Source organism: Anolis carolinensis, chromosome 6 (genome assembly GCF_035594765.1).
Source record: "Anolis carolinensis isolate JA03-04 chromosome 6, rAnoCar3.1.pri, whole genome shotgun sequence".
NCBI classification, from domain to species: Eukaryota; Metazoa; Chordata; class Lepidosauria; order Squamata; family Dactyloidae; genus Anolis; species Anolis carolinensis.
Genome location: NC_085846.1, coordinates 87,230,906 through 87,256,318, shown reverse-complemented (window position 1 = coordinate 87,256,318; position 25,413 = coordinate 87,230,906). Strand labels below are relative to the sequence as shown.

The 25,413-nt window shown below is 40.6% G+C and overlaps 1 protein-coding gene across 2 annotated transcripts in view; it reads right to left on the bottom strand.

The window, feature by feature from the left end:
- Window positions 1-25,413, bottom strand: part of crppa (CDP-L-ribitol pyrophosphorylase A) — a 62,563-nt gene that overhangs the window by 17,942 nt on the left and 19,208 nt on the right. For both annotated transcript variants that reach the window (XM_062983841.1, XM_008112615.3), the window contains exons 3-7: window positions 23,910-24,059; window positions 12,687-12,791; window positions 10,782-10,827; window positions 4,022-4,122; window positions 2,881-2,973 (exon numbers count right to left, since the gene is read on the bottom strand). In XM_062983841.1, the coding sequence (XP_062839911.1) occupies window positions 2,881-2,973; window positions 4,022-4,122; window positions 10,782-10,827; window positions 12,687-12,791; window positions 23,910-24,059 (495 nt within the window). The remainder of the gene's footprint in view (window positions 1-2,880; window positions 2,974-4,021; window positions 4,123-10,781; window positions 10,828-12,686; window positions 12,792-23,909; window positions 24,060-25,413) is intronic.

The window sequence follows — 25,413 nt, the reverse complement described above, 5'->3', positions numbered from 1 at the left end:
TGTTGAATTATAGGCTATAAGCCACTCAGCAAAACCTAGTATCCACTTTTTGCTGTGTCTATTTACAGCTGCAGTATAAATAAAAATATAATTTATCCTTTCCTCTGTGTAAGTCTCAGGATTCCAAGGGTTGTAAAGGAGAAGAAGGACCACAAAGTGTCTGGAAGTGGGTTACCTAAACAACTGTTTATCATACACATTGCATATAAACCTGCTTGGATCCCTAATGGTATCCTACAAGAATGCTGGCCGTAAACGCTGAAGCAGATAGCTCCTAATTTCAATGTGAAACCAGTGGCTAATAATGTCTGCTTTGCAATAATCACACAAAGACAGCTCAAATGGGAGTAAAACAAGCTGCAACTTTATTGGTTATCCCAGCAAAATAATAATAATAATAATAATAATAATAATAATAATAATAATAATAATAACTCTGCTTTATCTCTCTCGAAAGAGACTCAAAGGGGCTTAACATAAAAGCATTAGTATAGAATTTAAAATATACCAATATGCAAACATTAAAACAGGATTAAATATAAACAGTATTTAAAAAATTCCCAATCAAAAACCATTAAAACATATTCAAAGTTATAAATCCCTTGAATTGATCTCAAAAATCTTCATCTCTAAAATCCTGTCTGAATAAAAAGGTTTTAGCTTGCTGCCAGAAGCAAGGGGGGCCATTTTGGCTGATGATAGGAAAATCCCCAAAAGCCAACAGAAATCCATCCATATCAATAAGCCTCCTGGGGCGGACCTTCTTGATCAGTCCCCCATCCTGTGGAGGTTTGAAGTCCTAATGAGTCTAAACCTGACCGGGTAGTGATTGGCCCATGACAAAGTAGTTATTACATGTTCCTCCACACCACAATCACCATCCTTCCACCCTGCTCAGAAAACAAGGTCCAAACTTCCAAAGTGTGTCCAGCAGCATTGGTAGAGCAAGACACCACTTGGGATAGACCCATGGTTGTCATGGAGGCTATGAAGTCCTGGGCCACTCCTGACAGGGAAGTCTCAGCATATATGCTGAAGTCTCCCAGCACTATTGACCGCTGAGACTAGAACGCCAACCCGTGACCACCCAGACTTGCTCAGGAAAGGAGACTGTTGAGTAGCAGGGTGGGCGGTACACTAACAGAATCCCTATTCGGTTGCAGCTACCCACCTTTTGGTACATACACTCAAGAGATATTGTATGTGGAATAGGGAACCTTGTCAGGGGGGTGGAATCACAATAGAACACTACAATTTCACCTCCCCACCCCCCAGGCCTCGCCTACTACTATACAGAGACTCCGGGTGGGTAGAGCTGAGAGAGATAACCCTCTCCTTCCCCCCAGGCTCATCTAGCCAGGTCTCTGTGATACAAACTAGATCAGCATGCTCATCCATAATCAAGCCCTGGGTGGCAGTTGTTTTTTCATTTACTGACGTGACATTCAACAGCAGCACTTTCAGCCTAAGGGGGACTGGTTGGGGGTGGGGGATAGACATGGATTCCTATGGTTCCTGGATCCAGCATGGATCTGGATTCAGGAACCGAACAACCTGTCTATTTTGTTTTGTTTTTTACTGAATCTTTTCAAACTACATAGGTTTCTAGAAAGGACAAATCTCTGCCATAAAACCTAAAATGCTTTGCAATTATCCCAACCTGCAATTGGCACCCGATTAAATTGTAGAGGAACTTAATGAGGGGTGCCAATAACTCTTGCATGGCACTCTTAGTGTGAACTCTTTGGTGCCATGTGAAAACCTTTTTATTCTCCCACTGAGGTTTTTATATCTAAGCAAAATTAATGGTTTTAGTTTATTTTGTAGCTGTTTGTAAGTATTTTGATTCAATTTTTATTATATTCTTATATTTTATAGCTCTTAAAATCTATTTTTATGAACTCTCCAGAGAACTTCATCTAATGTAACAAATAAACAAACAAATCATGAAAATTATTTTCACTAAGGAAAAAAGAGTCTCTGTGTAATCAAAGATATATTGACTGCAGAACCACAGAACGGAAAGTGTCAAATTCTTCCATGACAACAAAGCATCTGTTTCACAGAACCATATCTGGAAAGCAAATAATAAAGTATTTTTGAACTGTAATATGTTAGATTGTTAAAAAACATGAAACAGTTTGGATAATAACAATAATAAATAACTTCATTCAAACAAGACAAGTTGCATTCTTATGACAAAAAGCAGAACTGTAACTAATCTGACAAGTGGAAAAAAGACTAAAATTATATTTGAAGCTGTAAGAATTTTGTCAAGGTTTTTGCTATAGTTAGTTAGATTCCTTTGAATACAAACACATTCATATACACCAAGGTTGCAGTTTTGTGAACATGTAATGGTAAATATAGTGGGAATAAATGAGATCAAAAGTTATTGTTATGTGCCTTCCTATTTTTCAAATTGATTGTGACCCTAAGGCAAATCTACTGTGGTGTTTTTTGTCTCCCTCTAAGGCTGAGAGAGTATGACTTCCCCAAGCTCACCCAGTGGGTTTCTCCAGCTGAACTCTGGATTCCCAGAGATCAAGTCCAACACTGAAACCACATTTCTTTGTAATTTTGTAACTGTGTAAAGCCAATTTTAGCTGCACTAATTTCAAAATCATTTCATAAGATATTGCTACTTGGAAAATATACCAGCAGTCCTTTCTACATGATCATGTAGTCATAACAGTTCTGGATCAGGTCAACACAAAACATCTTCTTTACATTTGCAGTTCTGTTGGTTTGATAGAAAACCATGACATTTGTATGAAGGCCATTTTTCACAAATACAATATATATAACTAAAACTGTAAGGTCAAAAAAAGAACGAAAAGTAATTTGGAAGATTGCCTTTGATTTTCCGTAATTACTTACATTTATGCAGACAAAGTTGTAACACTGTTCTAATAAGATGTTTTGCAAGTGATTGTCATTTTCAGAAACAGATGTTGATGTACTTTTAATGACCTGAAAGAAGAAATTGATTGTATTAATAAACCCATCCTCAAACTATTTTATTCAATGTATCTTGTACTGAATCTCATGCACATCATGGAAATACTGAGATATCAGAGATCAAAATAAGCCAACAGGGCTCAAATCTTTTGGCAAACCTACAAAAAAAAAATAGAGTAAGCTCTAGTGAACCACTGATCAAATGGAACTTCCTCTATTGTTCCTGACTAAGAGATGGTTAACTTCCTGTGTTGTTTCTATATCTGCCTTTAATATTTTCCTTGAAACCTGATGTCATTATTTGGTTCAGCCACTGATCCATTGTTATGTTTGACCATAAATGCATGAAAAACAGCAATCCTCCTCCAACTGGCACTGCCCTTTTGTCAATATTGTGATGTTCCTCTATTAGGGGCAGATCTACCTCCTTGTCCCTCATTTTACCTAAGCTATGATGTCTGTTTTCCAAACTATGATCTATATCTATACAATTGCTGCTCTGAAATGTATAACCTGTATGTATATCATTTTCTTTCCCCCCATAAATGAAAGAGAAAGAAGGAAATCCTTCTCTAAATGGCCTCCTATGACATAAATTGACACCGCCCCCCCCCCCCCCCGCCGCCTCTGGATCCTTTGCCAGTCATGTGGCACGAAATGATGAAGAGGGATTGCTCAGCATGAGGTAAGTGGCCCTGTTAGCTGGCTCCAAAGGGAAGGTATGGTGTCTAGTATCACTTTAATATCCTATCCCCCAAATACCGAAGAGCAAAACATGTCACATTGGTAAGAAAAATAGGAATAAATGATAGAGGAATGTGTCTAACAGTAATTGAAAAGGACATGGGCTCCTCCCAAGTTGGGTTGGCAGGGATGAATACAATCATGTGGATTGCTCCTCCATGCCATCGTGAGAATAACACACAATATAAGGTCAAACAAATATACTGTCATCCCACTTCAAAGTTCTTTATCATAAAGTTCAATGACACAAAACCATTTGTAACTGTCTTTCAAGATGAAACTTGGTTTTATTTCTCTATCAGGACCCAATACTTACTTTCACATGATTTTTCAGTGTTCCATGAAGTAGAAACCCTACTTGACTAGCATCTTCATTGATATTATTATTGATAATACAAAGTTGTTGTGAAATGGCGTCTAGTTGAAAGAAGCAATAGAAAAAAGAAACAGAATTATTCTTATTATGCTAAAAAAAATCTGTATAATTTTATAGCATACAAGTATTTTAGAAGATTTTATTGAAATACCAAGTTAGGAAAATTTCTATATATAGAAATTATCCATCTTTTATAGGAAGGATAAGGTGTATTCAGGCTTCAAGGCTGGTTAATACTTATAAAGAGGGAATGAAACCCAAAAATTTGTTTCATCCCATGTGTGGATTGCACTATTCCTGCTCTTCACTTGCCAATATCATATCCCAAGTTTCAAGTGAAACAAGTCAAACACGCATTACAAATAATTAGGATTTCTTAAACTATGTATTCTAGCATTGTTCTTTTTTCTAATACAAATAGGCAAGTGATACTTTTAGAGAGTAGTTACAACCAGTGGCGGTCCAACAATGAGGTGAATTAGGCAGTCGCCTGTGGCGCAAAACATGCAGGGGCGCAGTCAAGACTGCTTTTTCTGTTGATTTGTTGTAAAACATGATGTTTCGGTGCTTAGTTTGTAAAATCTTAATGTAATTTGATGTTTAATTGGCTTTCCCTTAATCCCTCCTTATTATCCAACATTTTCGCTTATCCAACGCTTTTATTTTTCAGTGATTGGTTTGGGGGGGGCACCAAAATTCTGTTTGCCTACACCTGAAAAATACCTAGGGCTGGCTCTGGACAACATGTATGATCAGTATTGATCATGATGTTAGATGAGAACACTAAGATCCATGTCAACTCCAGTACAATTACTTTAAATTTAAATATATCAGTAAGTGTAGAAAAACTGTGTGATTTACACATACATGTAAATTAGCCCTTAGTTTTGCTTTAAATATTGGACTATCAACCACAAAGCATCAAAAATGTTTTGAATCACTACAGTGCAAAAACAATGAGATTATGATCAAAATAACATTCTGCAAAGCTTAGTATTCTTTTCAGCTACACAGATCTTTCAAAGAGGTTACAAATAAACTCTACCACCTACATGGCTTCATTTAAGAGCCTTTGTGGTGTTGAGATACAGATGAACATCTTGGCCAAAGAAAAACGGGTTGTTAGACCATGTTATTGCCTTTTTCCATTTGTTTAATTTAGCAAAACATTTTATATGTAAAAACCATATCACATGTCCCACAGTAATTTGAGAACAAGAGAGGGAATTTTATAGCTTTAGATGTTCTTGGGCTGTCACAGATAGTATTCTGTAGTTATAGCCAGCAATTCGTGCTATGGCCACTACTTAAACGTCAATTGATCAGATTCTTTTAAAACTGTGCAGTCTAGGAGCAGCTAGGATTGTAAATGGGCTTGAACTAGAAAGGGTAAGAAATGGCTTCATTACAAAAGTACAAAGGTTTACAGGCGCGTTCAGCAGTTTGACATGCTAGGGATAAAGTTTATTGACCAACTTCTCCATGTACACAGTGGCTATGCTTGGTCAGACGTCTAGAAAACTCTTTGCAGTAATAATGATGTAACAGCTTAGTAGTTTTATTCAGACATCATCTTCCAGTCCCCTTTAAGTCAATGGAGTCCATAAAGTCATTCCCTGGGCAAAAACAGGAAGATCTTCTTTTCACTACCTAATTAAATTGATGTCAAGTGTCTTCTAGAGTGAATGCGTCTGACATCTAGGGTGCGAGGAGTGAATATAGGAAGATATGGTGCCTGTTTGGGGGGGGGGGGGGCAGTTGTTACAGATTGCAAGGAGCTTCAACATCAATTCTACTTTAAATATAAAACGTTTTATGAACTTCTTTGGTGGTTTTAGGCTACCAGCATAGACAAGCGGAACCACACACCTCTCCTGGCAGAACAAGGGGATGAAGGACCCTTTCTTGGTCAAGTGAGGTGTGGGCAGCCTGGCTGCATGAAGTGACATGGCTATCTGGGTGGTGTAAGGGGATGGATGCTCCTTCCAGGCTGCCTGTGCCTCCCTCAGCCCAGCAAGGACATGGAGACTCTTTGTCTTTGGTGGCAACCTATCTTTGGCAGGTGGGCTGCCTATGTACAAGCACTGTCTCAAGGCCTTGCACACTCTTCACCTCTTGGATAAGGTGAGCTCCCAACATGTGAGAATGGAGAGGGATGCATAAGGAGCTTACCAATCCCCACCAAAAAGAAAGATCTGAACTTCTCCCTCCCTTATCCAAGGAAAAGGCGAAGAAGGAATTTGGGTGGCAAAAGCAGGCATGGGCCATGGCAAAATGAAGTCATGGGTACCTGTACTACACATACACTCAGGGAATTAGAAGGTCAGAATACTCTTTATGTTAATACATAACATTTTTACATATGAACCAACCTATCTGATGCAATTGACAACCTACCATAGTACATGAAAGAAGACTGCATATATCCCAAGGAATTTTTAGACAGTTTCGTTGAAATCATTAACCTAGTAACATTGAAGGCAATCACCCAAGAGAAATCAATCACACAGTTTGCCTGTTCTATTGCAGAAGTGGTAACATAAAAAAACATGCAGTTTATATCTTCTTTTCTGCCTACCAAAAAGGTTATCTAGTATTGAATTCTATGAACAAGTACTGATTAAAAGACCTTATATCACTCAATCTATTTAGCATCATGCAAATTAGATTACTTGGCCCTGACGTAAGTTACTGAAATGTGAACCTTTACTTTATTCTTGTTCTTCCAAATTAGAGATAAGAGAGAGAGCAACGAGAAACATTATTTAATAATGAGGTTAAAACACTGCACTGGTTTAAATAGGGAATCACTCGACTGCACAATAACTGCTAAGTCCAAGCAGAGCGCAGTAGGTCATTTGTTAAATGAGGGCTGCTGAACTACGAACACATGAATTACCATCTGATTTTTGTAAAGGCTAAAAGTTTGCTACTTCTAAGCAGGCGTTTGGGGCCACATACAAGAATTTCAGCAGTTAAGTATCTGTGCAAGTTATGAGATTTTTTTTAAAGTAAAAATTAATTCTTCATTTATTTTTGAATACACGTTTAAAGATATACCTGAAAGGCAGGCTCAAACTTTAAAGTTGACGTGTTTCAACTAGAGGTTGAAAGATATAGTTGCCCTCGGGGGAGAAGTCCTTAAAGAGCTTCTTTTTTTCCAGGATGTTTTTGTACTATCCAGGCTCTAACTACCTTTCGAAATGAGTCATCTTAACTGCAGGATGAGGTTTCTCTATTTGCAGACTAATAACATGAGGAGGAAAAAAAGACAGACATGCGCCACATTGTCTGTACACCTAGCAAGTTCTTACCTGTCTTATTTAAAGAGCATTAAGAATAGTTTTTTATTAAATTAGTGAACTATTTTTTTACAAACACTACTAGGTAAAGGTAAAGGTTTCCCCTGACGTTAAGTCCAGTCATGTCTGACTCTGGGGGTTGGTGCTCATCTCCATTTCCAAGCCGAAGAGCCGCCGTTGTCCGTAGACACCTCCAAGGTCATGTGGCTGGCATGACTTCATGGAGTGCCATTACCTTCCTGCCAGAGCGGTACCTATTGATCTACTCACATTGGCATGTTTTCAAACTGCTAGGTTGGCAGGAGCTGGAGCTAACAGCGGCCGCTCACACCGCTCCCAGGGATTGAACCTGGGACCTTTCGGTCTCCAGCTCAGTGCTTTAACGCACTTCGCCACTGGGGCACTACTAGTAGGGCAAAAAATTGTAAATGCTTAAACAAATGTTATATGTTCAGAAATTATTTTATGAAAATATTCAAATAGCGTACACATTGCACATATTATTATTATTATTTTATGACACAGCAAACAAGATAGATATGCTGGATTTCGTATCACAAAATCACAAGTCGAACACTTCCCAAGTGTCTAGGACTGTGAGATGTATTTTCGGATAATGCGTGCAGATCCCAGCAGGGTGGCCTTTTGCAGTTGGCAGATTGTAATTTTCTCAATGTCTATTGTTTCCAAATGCCGGCTGAGATCTTTTGGCACGGCAATAATAATAATAATAATAATAATAATAATAATAATAATAATAATAATAATAACAACTATTATTGTACTACTACAAAGACTGGAAGGCAATCTGTTGGGGGTGCGTTGATTATGCTTTTCCTGCATGGCAGAAGGAGGTTGGACTGGATGGCTTCTGGGGTTTCTGCTATTATTATTATTATTATTATTATTATTATTATTATTATTATTATTATTACAAAGGCTGGGTAGCCATCTGTTGGGGTTGCTTTGCTGTGCATTTCATGCATGGCAGAAGAGGGTTGGACTGGATGGGTCTGGGGGTCTTCCAGTGAATTACTTTTAAGTTTATATTAGTTACATTTGTTCTTATTTTGAATATTGTAATTTTTTTCTTTACTTTTATTTTGCACTGCCATGCCTGATATATAAATACATTATATATCATAATTATATAATATATAGACATTACTTGGAGCTCCACAAGGAACTTTTGATTCACAAAGAGCTCCATGGCTGAAAAGGTTTGAGGGACTTGGGGTGGCCTACACAAAGCAAGACATGAAATAAAACATAATGTAAAATACAATTGAATAAAACACATAAACATGTAACAAAAGCATAAAACTCAGAATAAAACAGTGCTCATCCATCAGGGGTGATAGCAAACGTTAACATGGCCATGCTGTAAACAACAGAACGAGGGAATGGAAATAAGTACAGAGCTGTAACCATGGGACGAGGGCACGGGATAAAATGCAAAGCTACATAGCAAATTCATAGATCAACTAGGGACTAGGTGTTCTCAAAAGCTTGTTTGAATAGTCAGGTCTTCAGGTGCCTAACGAAGGAGGATAGTGCGGGAGCTTGTCTGATCTCGCTGGGGAAGGTGTTGCAAAGCCAGGGGGCTACCACCAAGAAGGCTCTCTCTATCGTCCCCACCAACCGCACTTGAGATGGTAGCAGGACCAAGAGGAGGACGTCCCCAGCTGATCTTAGAGCCCTTGCCAGTTCATAAGGTTGGGGAGGATGAGATCATGAAGATAATAGGTTGCATATAACATGCATATATGTTTAAATTATATTTATAGATTACATGATTTTAAAAATCAAGTATTTTATCAAGTCATTTTCAATATTCGAGCATAGCATATGTTTCAGGCAATCATACATAAAAAAAAGAAAAAAGTGATAAATAAGAAACATAACAAGGGTCTGCAGATTTTCAGTTTTTACTAAGGTGACTAGCAGAACATGTGCAAAGGAATGTTCATTGAGTGAAAGAAAAAAATCAGTACTGTTTTAAATTGGTTTGTGTGTTTATGTAAATTGAATTCAGCTTCTTCAATCTTGGCATTTTTAGTTGATTTAATGACTTGTTAGTTTGAGCTTGTACAGCAACTGTGGGTGGGCGCAACAAGTCCACACAACAAATACAATGTTGCTTTGTTAAGAGGATGTGCCTATACTCCTAGGTAAATATATGACATGCAGTGTGGTTTCAGCTTAATGCAGCTAGTTCTCTGTTTGCTATATGTAAGTCAGTCTTTCATACTCAAATTCCCTAGAGATGAACAGTTGTTTTTGATAATTTTAAAGTAGACTACAAATCATATTTCTGATGAATTTTAAATGAACTAAGTATATATACATATACATAAACAAGTGAAGTGGTCAGAATTCAGTTATTTCCAGTTTATAAGGTAAGGTGCAAATACAAATCTACACACAAACATTAGACTTTTATTTTCGGCAATATGACTACTGAAAATCAGAAGATTTGAATTTTAAATTGCTTAAATAATCAGGTAAAAACATATTCAAATCATACTGTTATTATGAAACAGCCAGTGATGTACAGTGGAAGTCCCCATGTGCTTGGAACTCACTGGACACTCTAGTTCAGTGGTTCTCAAACTATAGGTCCCCAAGTGTTTTGGCCTACAACTCCCAGAAATCACAGCCAGTTTATCTGCTGTTAGGATTTCTGAAAGGCCAAAACATCTGGGGACCTACAGGTTGAGAACCACTGCTCTAGTCTAAACATTCTCTCTGTCTAACCTACCCAAAAAGTATTTTGTGGCACAGAATTGTTCCAGGTGATAGCTCTTTGACAGTATAGGCAGTCCCCAAGTTGCAAACACCCAACTTGCAAATGACACATAGTTAAGAATTGGGGTGAGACAACAGGAAATGAGCGAAATCTACCCCTAAGAAGGGAAATTCACTCCTGAAATAGTTAGCATGGGGACTATTGACACTTTCTCACCAATCCTTGTTTCGACAACACACCAAGTTTTTCAAAATATAATTATCACAGGGACAGAAAGTGAAGTAAAATCTTCTGAAAAGGGGCACAGACTGAAAAACAAACATCACAGGAGTGATTCAATCAGGGCCAGCTAACACTTCCTAATGAATGATTCCCCTTGGACGGCAGCACTTCATTAGGTTAGAAAGTCACAATGGGCAACCTCAAAATCAGAGACCTTCCATAATGCCTAGAAAATAATATTTAAATTCATTCTCTCTGTTTTGAAAAAGGTGACTGTATTTCATGTAAGTGTATATTTTTTAATAAAATAAAATTATTTTTGGCATTTTTATGATTTTTAGTTTTAATTGCTAATACTACAATTTCATAAAACCTGTGATTTCAGTTGGGTGACTATATGAATTGACAAACAAGAACAAACACATACCCTTAATTAAAGAATCAGCTGCATAGAGATCCCTCTTATAGGTCACCTAAAGGACAGAAAAGTATAATGACTATAACAAGTTAAACATTACTTGTTTTTCAAAATTGATATTGCCTTGAGGCAAATGACCAAAAAGAAAATGATTGCTGCTCAAAAATTAGACTAACAAGCAAGTAAGCAAATCAAAAGATAAAAGAATAGTAAATTAAAAGAAAATAACAGTCTTTCTACTGAGGGCTCCAATGCACATCTGTCAGTGCATTTAATATGGTTCATGATATAGAATCTTGTGGAATGCTTTCCCATATTAGAACCTCTTCCAGGAACAGTATTTGTGTGTGAGTGTAAGCGCCTTTGAAGAAACAAGGAGACAACCTATATATAGAATAGAACTTTTCTAGTAGTTCTCAAGGAAAAAATAATTACGCTCCCCTAGACCTCACATGATTACAAAACTAAAATATGATAACATTATCCTTCAACATATTACAGCCTTGCCTACATATAATTGTTGGCCTATTTGAAAAGTCATTTTGGAGGGAGGAATTCACTACATCCGTAACACAGGACAACCAAGTCACTTACTCTTGCAGGACCCCACCCACTCCAGGATCATTTATGTGGAGATGATTGGGCATTACAGAAAGAGCTGGTTATTTCCCTACAACCAGGAAAGGTAAAGTGTGACCTATGGGTTTCAAACCACGTCCAGGCATCTTGGATTCTTTTATTTTATGTAATTTTCTGTCTTACCTTTTCCAATGTGGAGTGAAATTTTGGCAAGTCTGAAAATCTCTGGATCATTTAAGACTTGGCAACAGAAAATGAGTCAAAGATTTCTAAAAATGTTGAAATTTTAATGAAAATGCTCCCATGCTCCCACAGGGCAAGTGGAGAGGAAATTTTAAAAAAAGAAGGGGAAAAGTTCAACACTCTGAGGTCTGTTGCAGGTCTAATATGGACCATTAACCACCCTGAGCCCCCACAGGGAGAGCGGGCGGGATACAAACAAAGTTTTGATTGATTGATTAACCTCTAGCAGTTGCTTGTTACTATTACTCCTGGGAGGGGAAAGATGTACATAGTTCTGCCAGGGAGCAATTACATAGTGATTTCTGATCTATGATGTCAGGGTATATGCAGTAATTCCTAATTTTTAGGGAACAATTGATACTACTGTTAACTAGATTTCACAAACATATTTTGGTATCACTATTTTTGCTTTTTCAGTAGGGAATGTGGGAAAGTAATGCCAAAGGTGGGGGGGGGTCAGTGTGGTGGAGTGGTTTGAGCACTGAGCTACAAAATTCTAGAAGACTAGTGTTTGAATTCCTGTTCAATTGTAAGAACTAACTGAATAACCCTGAAGAAGTCACACTTTCTCTCAATAAGGAATTGAAAGTCAACAGTGACAACAACTACTAAAGAACTGTCTTCCAAATACAGCTTCTGTCAAACCTTACCCCCTAATTAATAATAGCATCTTTGAAGTTTAAGGAGAAAAAGGTTCTGAAAGTCTAGTGCCACAGATGTATAGGACAACTTGCTTCTAAATGACTGAAGGCTGCCCACATCTACAAGAATATAAGTAGAAGCATCTGAAAATAATTCAATGAGGATATGCTTCTTCTTGCTAGTAATGGTGTGCAGTTAGGTTTTCCATTGCTTTGTTCTTTAAACTATGCTATTGGTTACATTTGTCCTTAATAGCTTTAAAATATATGCTTCTCTTTTTTGCACTGCATACAGCCTTTATTCACATTCCATCAAAAGTAAAATAAATACATTAAATATCTAACTAGTAACTTTCAGCTATGTGAATATGTAGCCATCTCCTACTTACCAATTCTATTTCATGTATAAAGTTTTCTTTTTTTAATAAAGTAAACCAAATATTGTTCCTACCTTCCACAAGTCGGGAGGCCCTTCAATAAGCTTAGCATTTGTTTTGCTGTATTTTAGAGCCAGATGCAAACACTCTGTTCCATAATCAAAGTCATAATCACTGCACTGTAGAAAATGTAAAAAGAGAATAATTTACTGAATAAATTTATATATTTTAACTTAGGGTTTTTTGATTGTGATGATATGCAGAGCAACATGTATACACAGTATTTCTTCCCATCTCAGTTGCAGATAGCACTTGTGAATCGATTGAACTAACACCATTAAAGTTTGCTGCTGGCAAGAAGCATACACAGTTGTGTCAACAGATCTTTTCTGTGGTGATCCAAATATCTTAAGATGCCACACAATAAGCAATTCTTACCATATTTCTCATCTATTTAAATAAGGAGCCCTCAGTGACACAGTGGGTTAAACCCTCGTGCCGGCAGGGCCAATGGCTTGAAGGTTGGGTTGCTGACCTGAAGGTTGCCAGTTCAAATCCAACCCGGGGAGAGGGCGGATGAGCTCCCTCTATCAGCTCCAGCTCTATGCAGGGACATGAGAGAAGCCTCCCACAAGGATGGTAAAAAACATCAAAACATCTGTGTGTCCCCTCGGCAACATCCTTGTAGATGGCCAATTCTTTCACACCAGAAGCGACTTGCAGTTTCTCAAGTTGCTCCTGACACAAAAAAATCTATTTAAATATCAGATACTGCATTTAACACAGCAGCTTTGTTGGGTCATATGTAGTATCTATTACTTATGATAGCAGTTGTTGAGATAAGAATGTAAATACCAAATCATGGCTGTCCCTGTTAGTTAATCCCCACTAAAGCAGACCAATTTATTATTAAATAGTGAGTTAAAAAGTGGTCAATCTCATTAACAGATCCATGCAGTTCTGTAGGAATATCTGAACTGGAAGAAATTGCTTGCTTTTTGAAATTTATTAGATGCAGACTAAAAAGAATACAATAATAAACCATCAACATTAATAAAACCAAGAAAATGATATTGCCTCTCTAGTGCTCCACGGTGTCATGAGAATAAAATGCACTCATTTCCATGATAAGAGATGTGAAAGGGAAATCAATACCAGAAATGGCAGTGATTTGCTATTGTGCATATTTTTAAAAAACTTTGACAAGTTTCAGTAATATATTTGGGACTGCAATGTGAAAATGTGGTTGGAGTGTTGGCCTATGACTGGAGACCAAGGTTTGAATCTCCACTTGGCCATGGAAATCTACTATATGACCTTGGGTGAGACATATTGTCTCATTGGTACCAGAAAATCCTGTGATAAGTTCACCTTAGGGTCACCATGTTAGAAATGACTTAGAGGAAGAAGACAACACTAAAAATATTTTACATGAAAATGTAAACAGTGAAAGAATTAAAAATAGCATAAGCTGAATAGCCAATGACCACACACATGATCTCAACAGGTTTTGCACTGTATGAGACATAATTTTTTTAAACTACTAAGGAAAAGTACTTTAGATGAACTTTTTATGCAGAGCACTGTATGAAGTTTAATAAAACAGATACCTGATGAGAGCTTGTAGGTCCTAGAAGTCAGAGAGCTAAGAATCTCTGCACAATGAGGAGCATCCTATAAAGGTTATTATCACATTAGCAAAATAACTGCCTTTTGTCCTTCCCAATGTCTTAAACAATTTATTTAAAGCTTTCCATACAACATTCTAATTATACACGGTTCATACCATATCCTGAATCCAACATAGTGCCAAAGATATAATCAAGTACAGAACAATCCAAAATAGACAAGTTCAGTTAGACCACCTGTCAAGGACAGAACGCCACAAGATTCAAAGTAACAGAGTTTATTAGATTACAGAACTCAAAAATGCCTGTAAAACACAAGGGCCAGGCAGTTTTTGCCTTTAGGAGCAAAAAGGGGCAAAAGTAAAATGTTCAAAAGATAAACCGGATTAAACCGGAGTTTAATCCGGGTAAAAACAAACTGCTTGCTTCAGCCTGGGTATAAACGAAACGAAAGCCAAGGAACAAAAGATACAAAGAATGCAACTAATTGGCAGCAGATTCCTCTCTGCTGCCAACACTGTGCTTAGAGTAACTTGCGTCGCTCCCCCACACACACAGCAGACAGGATCTCCAACACGAGTAAATCAGCCAAGGATTGTAGCAGTTGAGTAGACCAGTTCCGTTCCGTAGATCAAAGCCAGAAGCAGACGTTTGTAGTTTTTCCAAGTCCAAGAAGGGGGGGAAGACAAGCCGTGGTCAGTTCAGTCCGAGTTCTCAAAGCAGGAGATGGCGTCCGTCAAGAAGACGACGGAAGGTCAAGCTAATAAGAGTAAGCACAGGTTTGCACAAACAAATGCCCACACAATCCCTCCCGCCGTCTGACCCTGGATTCCAATCAACTTACGTCACAGCACAGGAAAGCACACAAGTCTTCAGGGAAGCGTCCCACACACACACGGATCCCAAGCGTTTGCCCAGATTACCTTGCCCAACGCAATTTGCAATTGCTCCCAAGCCCCATTTTATGCCAGTTACAAATCTTCATCACTGTCAGCTGTCCTCCTTAACCCGGGCGTTTCCTCATCACTTTCCTCGTCAGAGCTGGAACACCTCTGACTACGCCCAACAGCATCTCCAGCTGTGGATCCCGTCCCATCCCTCCAGCTAAACCATGGGTCTAATCCTGAAGGTCCCCATTCATCTTCTGTCCCATCATGGCCAGTGGCACCCACTTCCTCCCTTACCCGAGTCCAATCCATCTCATCCTCCTCTGAGCTAACCAGCCCCTCCTCCATTCTCTCCGTAAACCCTTCGAAAGACTCCTCGTCAGATGGTGCTGCAAATATGTCTCGCAGTCTTTTTCTCTCTCGCTCCTCGAGAGTATCTGACTCTCGAGGAGTCTTACGCCCACGTCTGTCAGTAACAGAGCCATGAGGCTCAATCATAACACTATCCCCTCTCACAAAGGCCTCCTCCCCCGATGGCGGAGAAGTGGCAGTGATACCCTCCGCTATAGCACCACGACGACTAGAGGTATCAAGTTTCAACAGCGAACGATGAAAGACTGGATGGACCTTTAAACTAGACGGTAAACGCAAACGAAACGCAACAGAAGAAATCTTTTTAACGATAGGAAAGGGACCCAAATACCGAGGCGCAAACTTTCCCCCAGCCTGTTTAATATGTTTGGAAGATAACCACACCAAATCCCCTTCTTCCAACTCCTCCCCTGCCTGCCTGTGGCGGTCAGCCTGAGTCTTCTGCGTTGCCTTAGCTTCCAACAGTAAGCGACGGGCAACATCATGCAATGCAGCCATTTCCGAAGAGCGGTACACAGGGTCCGAAGAGACCACATTGGTCGACGGCGCCACACCTCCCCGTGGGTGAAAACCATAAGTTAGCTCAAATGGCGTATGCTGACTAGACGTGTGCACCGCATTGTTGTAAGCAAATTCCGCCACCGGTAACCACTTTACCCAAGCCGTGGGTTGATCTAAACAAAAACAACGCAGATACTGCTCTAAGAGCCCATTAACCCGTTCCGACTGTCCATCCGTTTGCGGATGGAAAGCTGAAGACACGTTTAACTTAGTCCCCAAACACTCATGGAAGTGTTTCCAAAAGCGTGACACAAATTGCGGAGCCCTATCTGAAATAATCACCTCGGGTGCTCCGTGCAAACGATAGATGTGCTTTGTAAATAGTAAGGCCAACGTAGGGGCCGCCGGAATGGTTGAACAAGGAATAAAATGAGCCAGTTTACTAAATAAATCCACCACCACCCAAATACAAGTATAACCCCCAGACTTAGGCAAATCTGAAATAAAATCCATGGAAATGATTTGCCATGGCCTCTCCGGAACAGGTAAAGACGATAACAACCCTCTAGGGCGCCCAACAGGCGTCTTACTCTGCTGACAAACGGCGCAGCTGTCACAAAAGCGCAGAATGTCTTGCCGCATCTTTGGCCACCAGTAGCTCCTGGTGATAAGCTGTACGGTCTTGAACCTGCCAAAGTGCCCAGCCATGGGTTCGTCATGGTGGGCTCTAATCACCTCCAACCTGAGGGTCCCCACTGGTACGTAAACCTGCCCCCTACGCACCAATACCCCGTCTTGATCCTGGAGATGCGGCAGTATGGTACGGTTACCTGCAGAGAGCAGCATCAGTTGCTCCTGAGTCCACACATCATCCTTCTGAGCCTCAAGGATCTGGTCATGTAACCCAAGCTCATTATCTACAACACACAGAGAGGCAGTAGGCAAGATGGTCTGACATACTACCTGCTCATTGGTCTTAAATTCCGGCTTGCGGGATAAAGCATCGGCCCGCAAGTTTGCCTTCCCCTCCACGAACTGCACCTTGAAGTTAAACCTGGAGAAAAACAAAGCCCAGCGGATTTGACGCTGGTTTAACCTCTTTGCTGTTTGCAAGTGCTCTAAGTTCTTGTGATCAGATCTGACCACGATCTGGTGCCGTGCCCCTTCAAGCCAGTGCCGCCACACCTCAAACGCCACCTTAATCGCCAACAACTCCTTCTCCCATATGGTATAGTTCTGCTCGAAGGGTGTTAGTTGCCGCGAGTAAAATCCACAGGGACGCAAGGTCCCTGAGGAATCCTTCTGAGACAATACAGCCCCCAACGCGTAGCTAGAAGCGTCCGCTTCTACCACGAACGGTTTGTCAACATCAGGATGGGTTAGTATGTTGTCCGATTGAAAACTAGACTTTAGTTGTAGAAACGCCTCGTGAGCTTCCCGCCCCCACACAAATGGCTGTTTCTTGCGCAGAAGCTGCGTCAAAGGTACCGTGAGCTTTGCAAAATTCGGAATAAACTCCCGGTAGTAATTAGCGAAACCCAAGAACCTTTGTACATCCTTCTTAGTCTTCAGCTCCTGCCATGAGTTGACGGCGTCAACCTTATGTGGGTCCATTTTAAGTTCCCTACCTGACACTACATGACCTAGGAACTCCACTTCAGGCACATGAAAGACGCACTTGGAAGCCTTGGCGAAAAGCCCATTAGCCCGCAGTCGGTGCAGAACCTGCTTGACATGTTGACGATGTTCTTTCTCGTCCTTAGAAAAAATCAAGATATCATCCAAATAAATCACTAAAAATTGGTCAATTAGGTCCCTGAACACATCGTTCATGAACCTCTGGAATACCGCAGGAGCATTACAAAGCCCAAAAGGCATGACTCGGAACTCGTGGCATCCGAAACACGTGTTAAATGCCGTCTTCCATTCATCCCCTTCCCGTATACGGATTAAGTTATAGGCCCCCCGCAGGTCAAGCTTGGTAAAGACCTTAGCCCCTTGCACCCTTGATAACAGTTCCGAGATTAAAGGGAGCGGGTACCTATCCCGAATGGTGTATTTGTTTAGGATCCGATAGTCACAGACCAGCCTAAGTTCCCCAGTCTTTTTGGCTACAAAGAATACTGGTGCCGCAGTTGGAGAACTAGATGGGCGAATAAACCCCTTGGCTAAATTTTCATCTAGAAACTCCCGCAAAGCTTGCCTTTCCGGTACAGTCAAGGCATACAGCCTCCCTGCTGGCAGTTTCGCACCTTCTGCCAACTTGATGGCGCAATCATATGGCCTGTGCGGTGGTAATTTGTCCGCTTCTCTTTTACAAAATACATCAGAGAACTCCCCATACTCAGCAGGCACTCCCTCCATATCAGAATGAGTAACATTTAGAGTGCAACAGTCCTGCCTCTTTAAGATCACTTTACGTGTTGCCCAATCTACTTGTGGGTTTACTACAGCTAGCCAATCCATCCCCAGGATCACATCATATCTAGGCAAGCTCGTAATATCCCACACAAACGTTCCCGTTACTCCCTGCACCTCCCACGTTACTGCTGAGGTTTCATGGTTAACCACCCCAGTCTCCAGCAGTCTCCCATCTGCTCCTTCCACCCACACGTCGCATGCCTTGCGCACTCTAGGAATGCCATGCTTCTTAGCAAACTCAATATCTACATAGGAGACCGTAGCCCCTGAGTCCAGCAGTGCCAAAGTAGAAACAAGTTCCCTTCCCCCAACAGATAATGTAATGGGTACGAAAACATGCTTCCTCCCCTCAGTTGACTGCTTGAGGAGCCCTAGTGCGTTGGACTCACGTCGCACTAGGGCTGGCCTTTTCCCGAAAGCTGGGAAGGTTTCACATTACAATTTTTGGCAAAATGCCCAGCATTCCCACAGTACAAACACAAGCCCAGCTGCCTCCTACGGCTCTTTTCCTCTGTAGACAGTTTTTTAAAGACCCCAAGCTCCATGGGCTCTTCCCCCATCACCACAGGTGCCCTGGTTACATGCATGGGTGGCGCACACATTGCTTTTGAGTGTTTACGAGCCTCGAACCTTGCGTCTAAACGCAGCACCTTAGCTACTAAGGCGTCCCAGCTTTCAGCCGGCTCCAAGCGTGCTAATTCATCCTGGAGCATATCACTTAACCCGGCAGTAAATAAAAGCATGAATGCATTTTCCCCCCAATCCAGCTGGTGGCGATACAGGTTAAACTTATTTAAGTAATCCAAAACAGTCCCCTTTCCCTGTTTCAACCGATACAGAGCCCACCCAGCGTTCTCCGTGCGGAGAGGATCCCCAAAAGTATCAGTTAACAACTTTTTGAAATTATTCAAATTGTCCTTGACTGGGTCATTTCCCAAAATTAAATTAGTGGCCCATTGTCCTGCGGGACCGGTCAACAAACTCAAAATAAAGGCCACCTTGCTAGTGTCCGTAGGAAAAGCATGAGCACTGAGCTGAGAAAAATAAAGCTCCACTTGTGCCAAAAAGGTTGGCAACTTGCACCTGGTTCCGTCAAAGCGTTCAGGAGTCAAAACATGTCCTTTCACAGCCTGAGCTGTTTGGCTAACGGTAAAAGCCGTTTGCAATTGGTCTACTTTGGCCCTTAACTCATCCATCGTCTTCCTGACGGGTTTATTGCTGCAATAAACTTTTTATGGGCGTTGGGCAATCTGTCAAGGACAGAACGCCACAAGATTCAAAGTAACAGAGTTTATTAGATTACAGAACTCAAAAATGCCTGTAAAACACAAGGGCCAGGCAGTTTTTGCCTTTAGGAGCAAAAAGGGGCAAAAGTAAAATGTTCAAAAGATAAACCGGATTAAACCGGAGTTTAATCCGGGTAAAAACAAACTGCTTGCTTCAGCCTGGGTATAAACGAAACGAAAGCCAAGGAACAAAAGATACAAAGAATGCAACTAATTGGCAGCAGATTCCTCTCTGCTGCCAACACTGTGCTTAGAGTAACTTGCGTCGCTCCCCCACACACACAGCAGACAGGATCTCCAACACGAGTAAATCAGCCAAGGATTGTAGCAGTTGAGTAGACCAGTTCCGTTCCGTAGATCAAAGCCAGAAGCAGACGTTTGTAGTTTTTCCAAGTCCAAGAAGGGGGGGAAGACAAGCCGTGGTCAGTTCAGTCCGAGTTCTCAAAGCAGGAGATGGCGTCCGTCAAGAAGACGACGGAAGGTCAAGCTAATAAGAGTAAGCACAGGTTTGCACAAACAAATGCCCACACAATCCCTCCCGCCGTCTGACCCTGGATTCCAATCAACTTACGTCACAGCACAGGAAAGCACACAAGTCTTCAGGGAAGCGTCCCACACACACACGGATCCCAAGCGTTTGCCCAGATTACCTTGCCCAACGCAATTTGCAATTGCTCCCAAGCCCCATTTTATGCCAGTTACAAATCTTCATCACTGTCAGCTGTCCTCCTTAACCCGGGCGTTTCCTCATCACTTTCCTCGTCAGAGCTGGAACACCTCTGACTACGCCCAACAGCATCTCCAGCTGTGGATCCCGTCCCATCCCTCCAGCTAAACCATGGGTCTAATCCTGAAGGTCCCCATTCATCTTCTGTCCCATCATGGCCAGTGGCACCCACTTCCTCCCTTACCCGAGTCCAATCCATCTCATCCTCCTCTGAGCTAACCAGCCCCTCCTCCATTCTCTCCGTAAACCCTTCGAAAGACTCCTCGTCAGATGGTGCTGCAAATATGTCTCGCAGTCTTTTTCTCTCTCGCTCCTCGAGAGTATCTGACTCTCGAGGAGTCTTACGCCCACGTCTGTCAGTAACAGAGCCATGAGGCTCAATCATAACACCACCAATCTTGCTGCAGATTTTGAACAAATTAAAACATTACTGAAGTAAAATCCCATCAAAATTATTAACCAAAACTACATAAGACGTGTTTAGATTCTGTGTTGCTGAAACACAGTGAACTGGGCAGATGATTTAGTCTTCCTGCTTATGCTTTGTGGGATGGGGTTTGCCATGCAGTAATGGAAAATTGGAAACAGATGAGCTATCATTACTCTGAAGAGTCCAAACAATTTCTGAACCTGCTTCTTCCCCTTCCAATGCCAGGCTAGCATATTCCATACTTAAATGGGGCGGGGGGGGGGGGGGATACTTAAAAACATTTTTAAAATATGAGAGCCAATTTGTTGTAGTGGTTTGATTGTTCGATTACGACTTTGGAGACCAGGGTTTGAATCGTGACTTAGACCAAGAAAACCTATGATAGGGTCACCTCATTGCTGCCATATGTCAGAAACAACTTGAAAGCATACAAGCTAAACAATATTCACTTCTCTTAAATTTGTTCATTCTTTCACGATAAATTTGTTCTTTTTTCACATTGTGGATGCTTTTTTAGCGGATAAACAAGCTAAAGGGGTGAGGGGGGATGACTTGTATTTTCTCCCATAATTTGAAATCTGGCAGTGAACCCCTGCCATGAGACATTTCAAAATTGTTGTCCACATAGTTAAAATAAGTGACCACTTAAAGCATAGCAAACTTGGCAAAATGTTATTCATAAGCTGAGAGAAGGGGACAAACTTTTCCTTGATTAGAATAATTGGAGAAACTTCTCTTTTTAAAAGAGATGCATGTTGATTATATTTGAATGTACAATAACTTCTTTTAAGGCTTTTCCACATAAACGTTCTATTTTGTTTTTTCTGTGTTCTTGAATTCTGTCATTACGATACTGAACAATCAGAACTATCTATCCCAATGAGGTTCTACAACTATTCAATTTTGTTCCCCTCAAAAAGGAAGCCGCTGTTAAGCAAGGAGGACCAATAGAAAGGACAATAGAAATTACACTTTTCTACCATTCTTGTGTATTCCCCACAGCTGCAGGTATGAAATAAGTCATTAAAACTATAACATCTACAAATAGGAGCCTGGGTATCAAAGTCTCTCCTGCAACTAAAAGAAAAAAGAAAAGGAGGAGGAGAAATACAAGTTCTGGGGTGAAAGGAGGTGTAGGTAGATACTGTTTCTATGGTTATTTCATTTTAATTATTTTTCAGTTTTAGGATACTATTTTTGTTTTATAGCCAAACTGTATTTCTTGTTTTTAACTGTTAAAAGCTTTCTTGAATAGAAGACATAAGCATCTGACACAATATAAACATCAAGGTAGGCCAAAATCTGCCTTACCTTGACTCAATGGTTCTACTGTATTTTGGAATAGCAATTGTTTTTATGTCATTAAAAAGTAAGACTTAGACAATTCTCAGGCTAGACTAATACTAGTAGAGCAATACAAGCATTTGCCTATCCAGTACCAGCACAATCCCCAATTGACTGAGCTTTTAGATCAGTTCTTTGACTGATGTAATTCTCTTAGACATTGGTTGTGAGTAGCTAAGCTTTTCCAGAAAAGAAAGAAACAATAGTGGCCAATGAGCACAAATACCATGATGGTCCCTGGCATTTTCTGTAAAAAATTAATGGCTGGTCTCACACATCAGACAGCTTAAGAAGCACTGATCCTGAAGCCACCAAAGTTAGGAGAAACTAATGTAAGATCTACAGTATATATAATGTGTCAAGAGTCAGACGCCAGTTACAAAACAGAGTTTATTCCGAAGATAAGCCAAAAAATAACATAAACACAGGAAATATCCTTGAAACACTTCACTTATCAGTGTTTCGAGAGTAGATTGGACAATAGTAACTCAAAAACGAGCCACGCTAATTTCCCATGCTGGCATTCAATAAAAAACTAAATAACGCTTCAATTCAGCTTTGGAAAACAAATAGAGTTAATTGCTGGAAAATAAACAAACTAGAAAAGCAGTAAAACTGCTTCCACGGTGCAGCTAAGCCGAGAGCCTCAAAGGGATGATGAATAGCCGTCGTCAGAAGAATCCAAGGTCAGGTCAGGAGGCAGCAGAAATTCCGAAAGACAAACCAGTAGTCAGAAGCCGGGAGAAGTAGTCAGTCAGCGGGCGAAGGCAGAAGCCAGGTCAAATACCAATCCAGAGTCCGAAGAGGGTGCAGTCATCCAAACCAGGTCCACAAAAAGGCACAAAGATGGTATCAGCAGATCCGAATCACAGTCCAAGTCCAGTCTTCACGAAAGCACAAAGATCCCAATGGCGCCTCAGCAACACCTTGCCACACGCAAAGTGCAGTGGCCAAACATTCCCATTTTATTCCCCTTCCTCCTGGGTGACCAAACACTCACACCCAAACACCAGGTGTCCCAAATCTACTCAGAGTCTGAACTCCACACAGCTAGAGCTCGTGGATCTGGAGTACCTAGCAATTCGTCGGAGTCCCAATCATCCTGCCCACACTTAGCCCCATGAACACTTAAAGAACCATCCTCCCTTCTCCAAGCATCCCAATTGGGATCAGCTCCGGAAGAAACCCCAGGTTCAGAAGTATCCATAGACCCCAAATCCCCAGACATCTCCGGTGGCTGTGCCCATTCAGTGCCCGCTTCCCCAGCCACCACCTGTTCCTCAGCATCCATCTCCCCATCTGAATCTTCCTCAGACGATCCCCCATATAGCTCTCTAAGTCGCTTCCTGTGCAACTCCTCCAGTGAACCCTCATCACGAGGGTTTTTTCTTCCTCTTCGAATTCCATCACCATCAACCATAATCCCCGAAGGCGCAGTCACAACATAATGGATCAACCTCTCCATCCTGAACATTATTTGTCTGGAAATTTTATAATTTAGCAGCACATATAAGAGCAAATAATTCTATAAAACACTAATGGGTGAGAATAAAAAGGTTATAATGGAAATATGCTAACTTATATAGTAAAGTAATACATGACAAGTCAGTTGCCTTACAGAGTTCACTGAAAGGGAAAACAGTAACAGGGTGGGGTATTTTTTTTTGGGGGGGGGGAGAGTTGAAATTCTGGAATTCTTACCTGTTGATATGCTTGATGAATTATATCAAATAAGAAGGCCTGAGGCATTTCACTTGCTCTGTATTTGGCACGATCTAGTGAATGGTCTAAACATCCGTCTGCAGAGGAAGCAATAACAGTGGAGACAAGAGGACGGATGGCTCCTGCTGCCTAGGGAATAACAAAAAAGTTATTTAAACACAGATTTACATGTTTACCTTAGTTAATCTCTGCTTAAAGAACAAGTCCAAACAAATTAAAGCTTTTGACTTTCACATATAACGTTGGTCTGACCCAGACAGAAAAATTGAACTCCCAATGTAATACACTGCACATCCTGTTCCAAATGTGCTGTTTGTTGTTATTTACTGTCAAATCAATTTTAAGTTCTGAATGAGAGACCTCCATGAACTCTGGTCATCAACGGTCCTGCTTAGGTCTTCCAAAATTGCCCCTATGTATTCCTTGATTGAATTACTCCATCTATCATGTGGTCTTTTTTTTTTTGTACTGCCTTACACTTTCTCAGCATTATTGTCTTGTCCAGTGAGTTCTGCTATCTCATGAAATCTTCAAATATTTCAAATTACCAGTATTCAGGTAAAAGCTGAATATTACATCCAAATCATGAATGATTAGATATATGCAGTATGTAATAAAATTTGTAAAAATGAACATTGTTTTTTCCTAATTAATATTCATATAAACACAAGCACCTTTAATATTTGTGAAAAAATGCTAAGACATGTCTATCACACTTTATAAGGATTTTAATATGAGAGGGCAAAGCCCTACCCTGTGAGAAAGATGGAAAAACTGAATATTGTACATTATTTTGTTTGTTTGAAATATGGACTGGGAATAAATTACACTAGATTATATTACAGGAAATATTAATCTAAGTGCTTCACTAAACCAAGCTCTTTCTTTGAAGCTCAAACCTTTAGCTCCATAGCTGAGATGATATTTAAAAGAACAGTGAAAAGTAGTTATCTGGGATAATATTTTCCAAATGACTTAGTTCATTGAGGCTATCCTCCCAAGCCAAATTCAACCCATATTTGTAAGGAGGGTCTTTCTCAGAGTATCTGTAGGAAATTTGCTTGGTTAAGTTTTCTTTTCTAGATTTTTGTTTTAAGGGGGCGTGTACACAGGCCACAAATGATGACATTGATCCCCAATGGGGTACTTTGGATCAGTGTTACCATGGTCCATATGGATTGCCATCAGGCTACTTGAGGGCTGAAAAGTGTCCGCATTGCAAGACCCAAAATTGGCCTGGTGTCTGGATGGCGTCAACATGACCTAATGTCACTAGAACTAATTTGGTGCCACTGGAATGCAACTCTTACTTTGCCTCTATCGTTTTTGGCTTTGCAGTGGCCACCAGGTATGGAAATAATGACGTGGCAGTATTGATGGTAGCCAAAGTGATGAAACAGTGCAAAAGAGGGGAGAGTGGAAAAGAGAATTCACTCCATCCTTTCCCCCCTTTTCCTATCGCCTCATTGCTCCAACTACTATT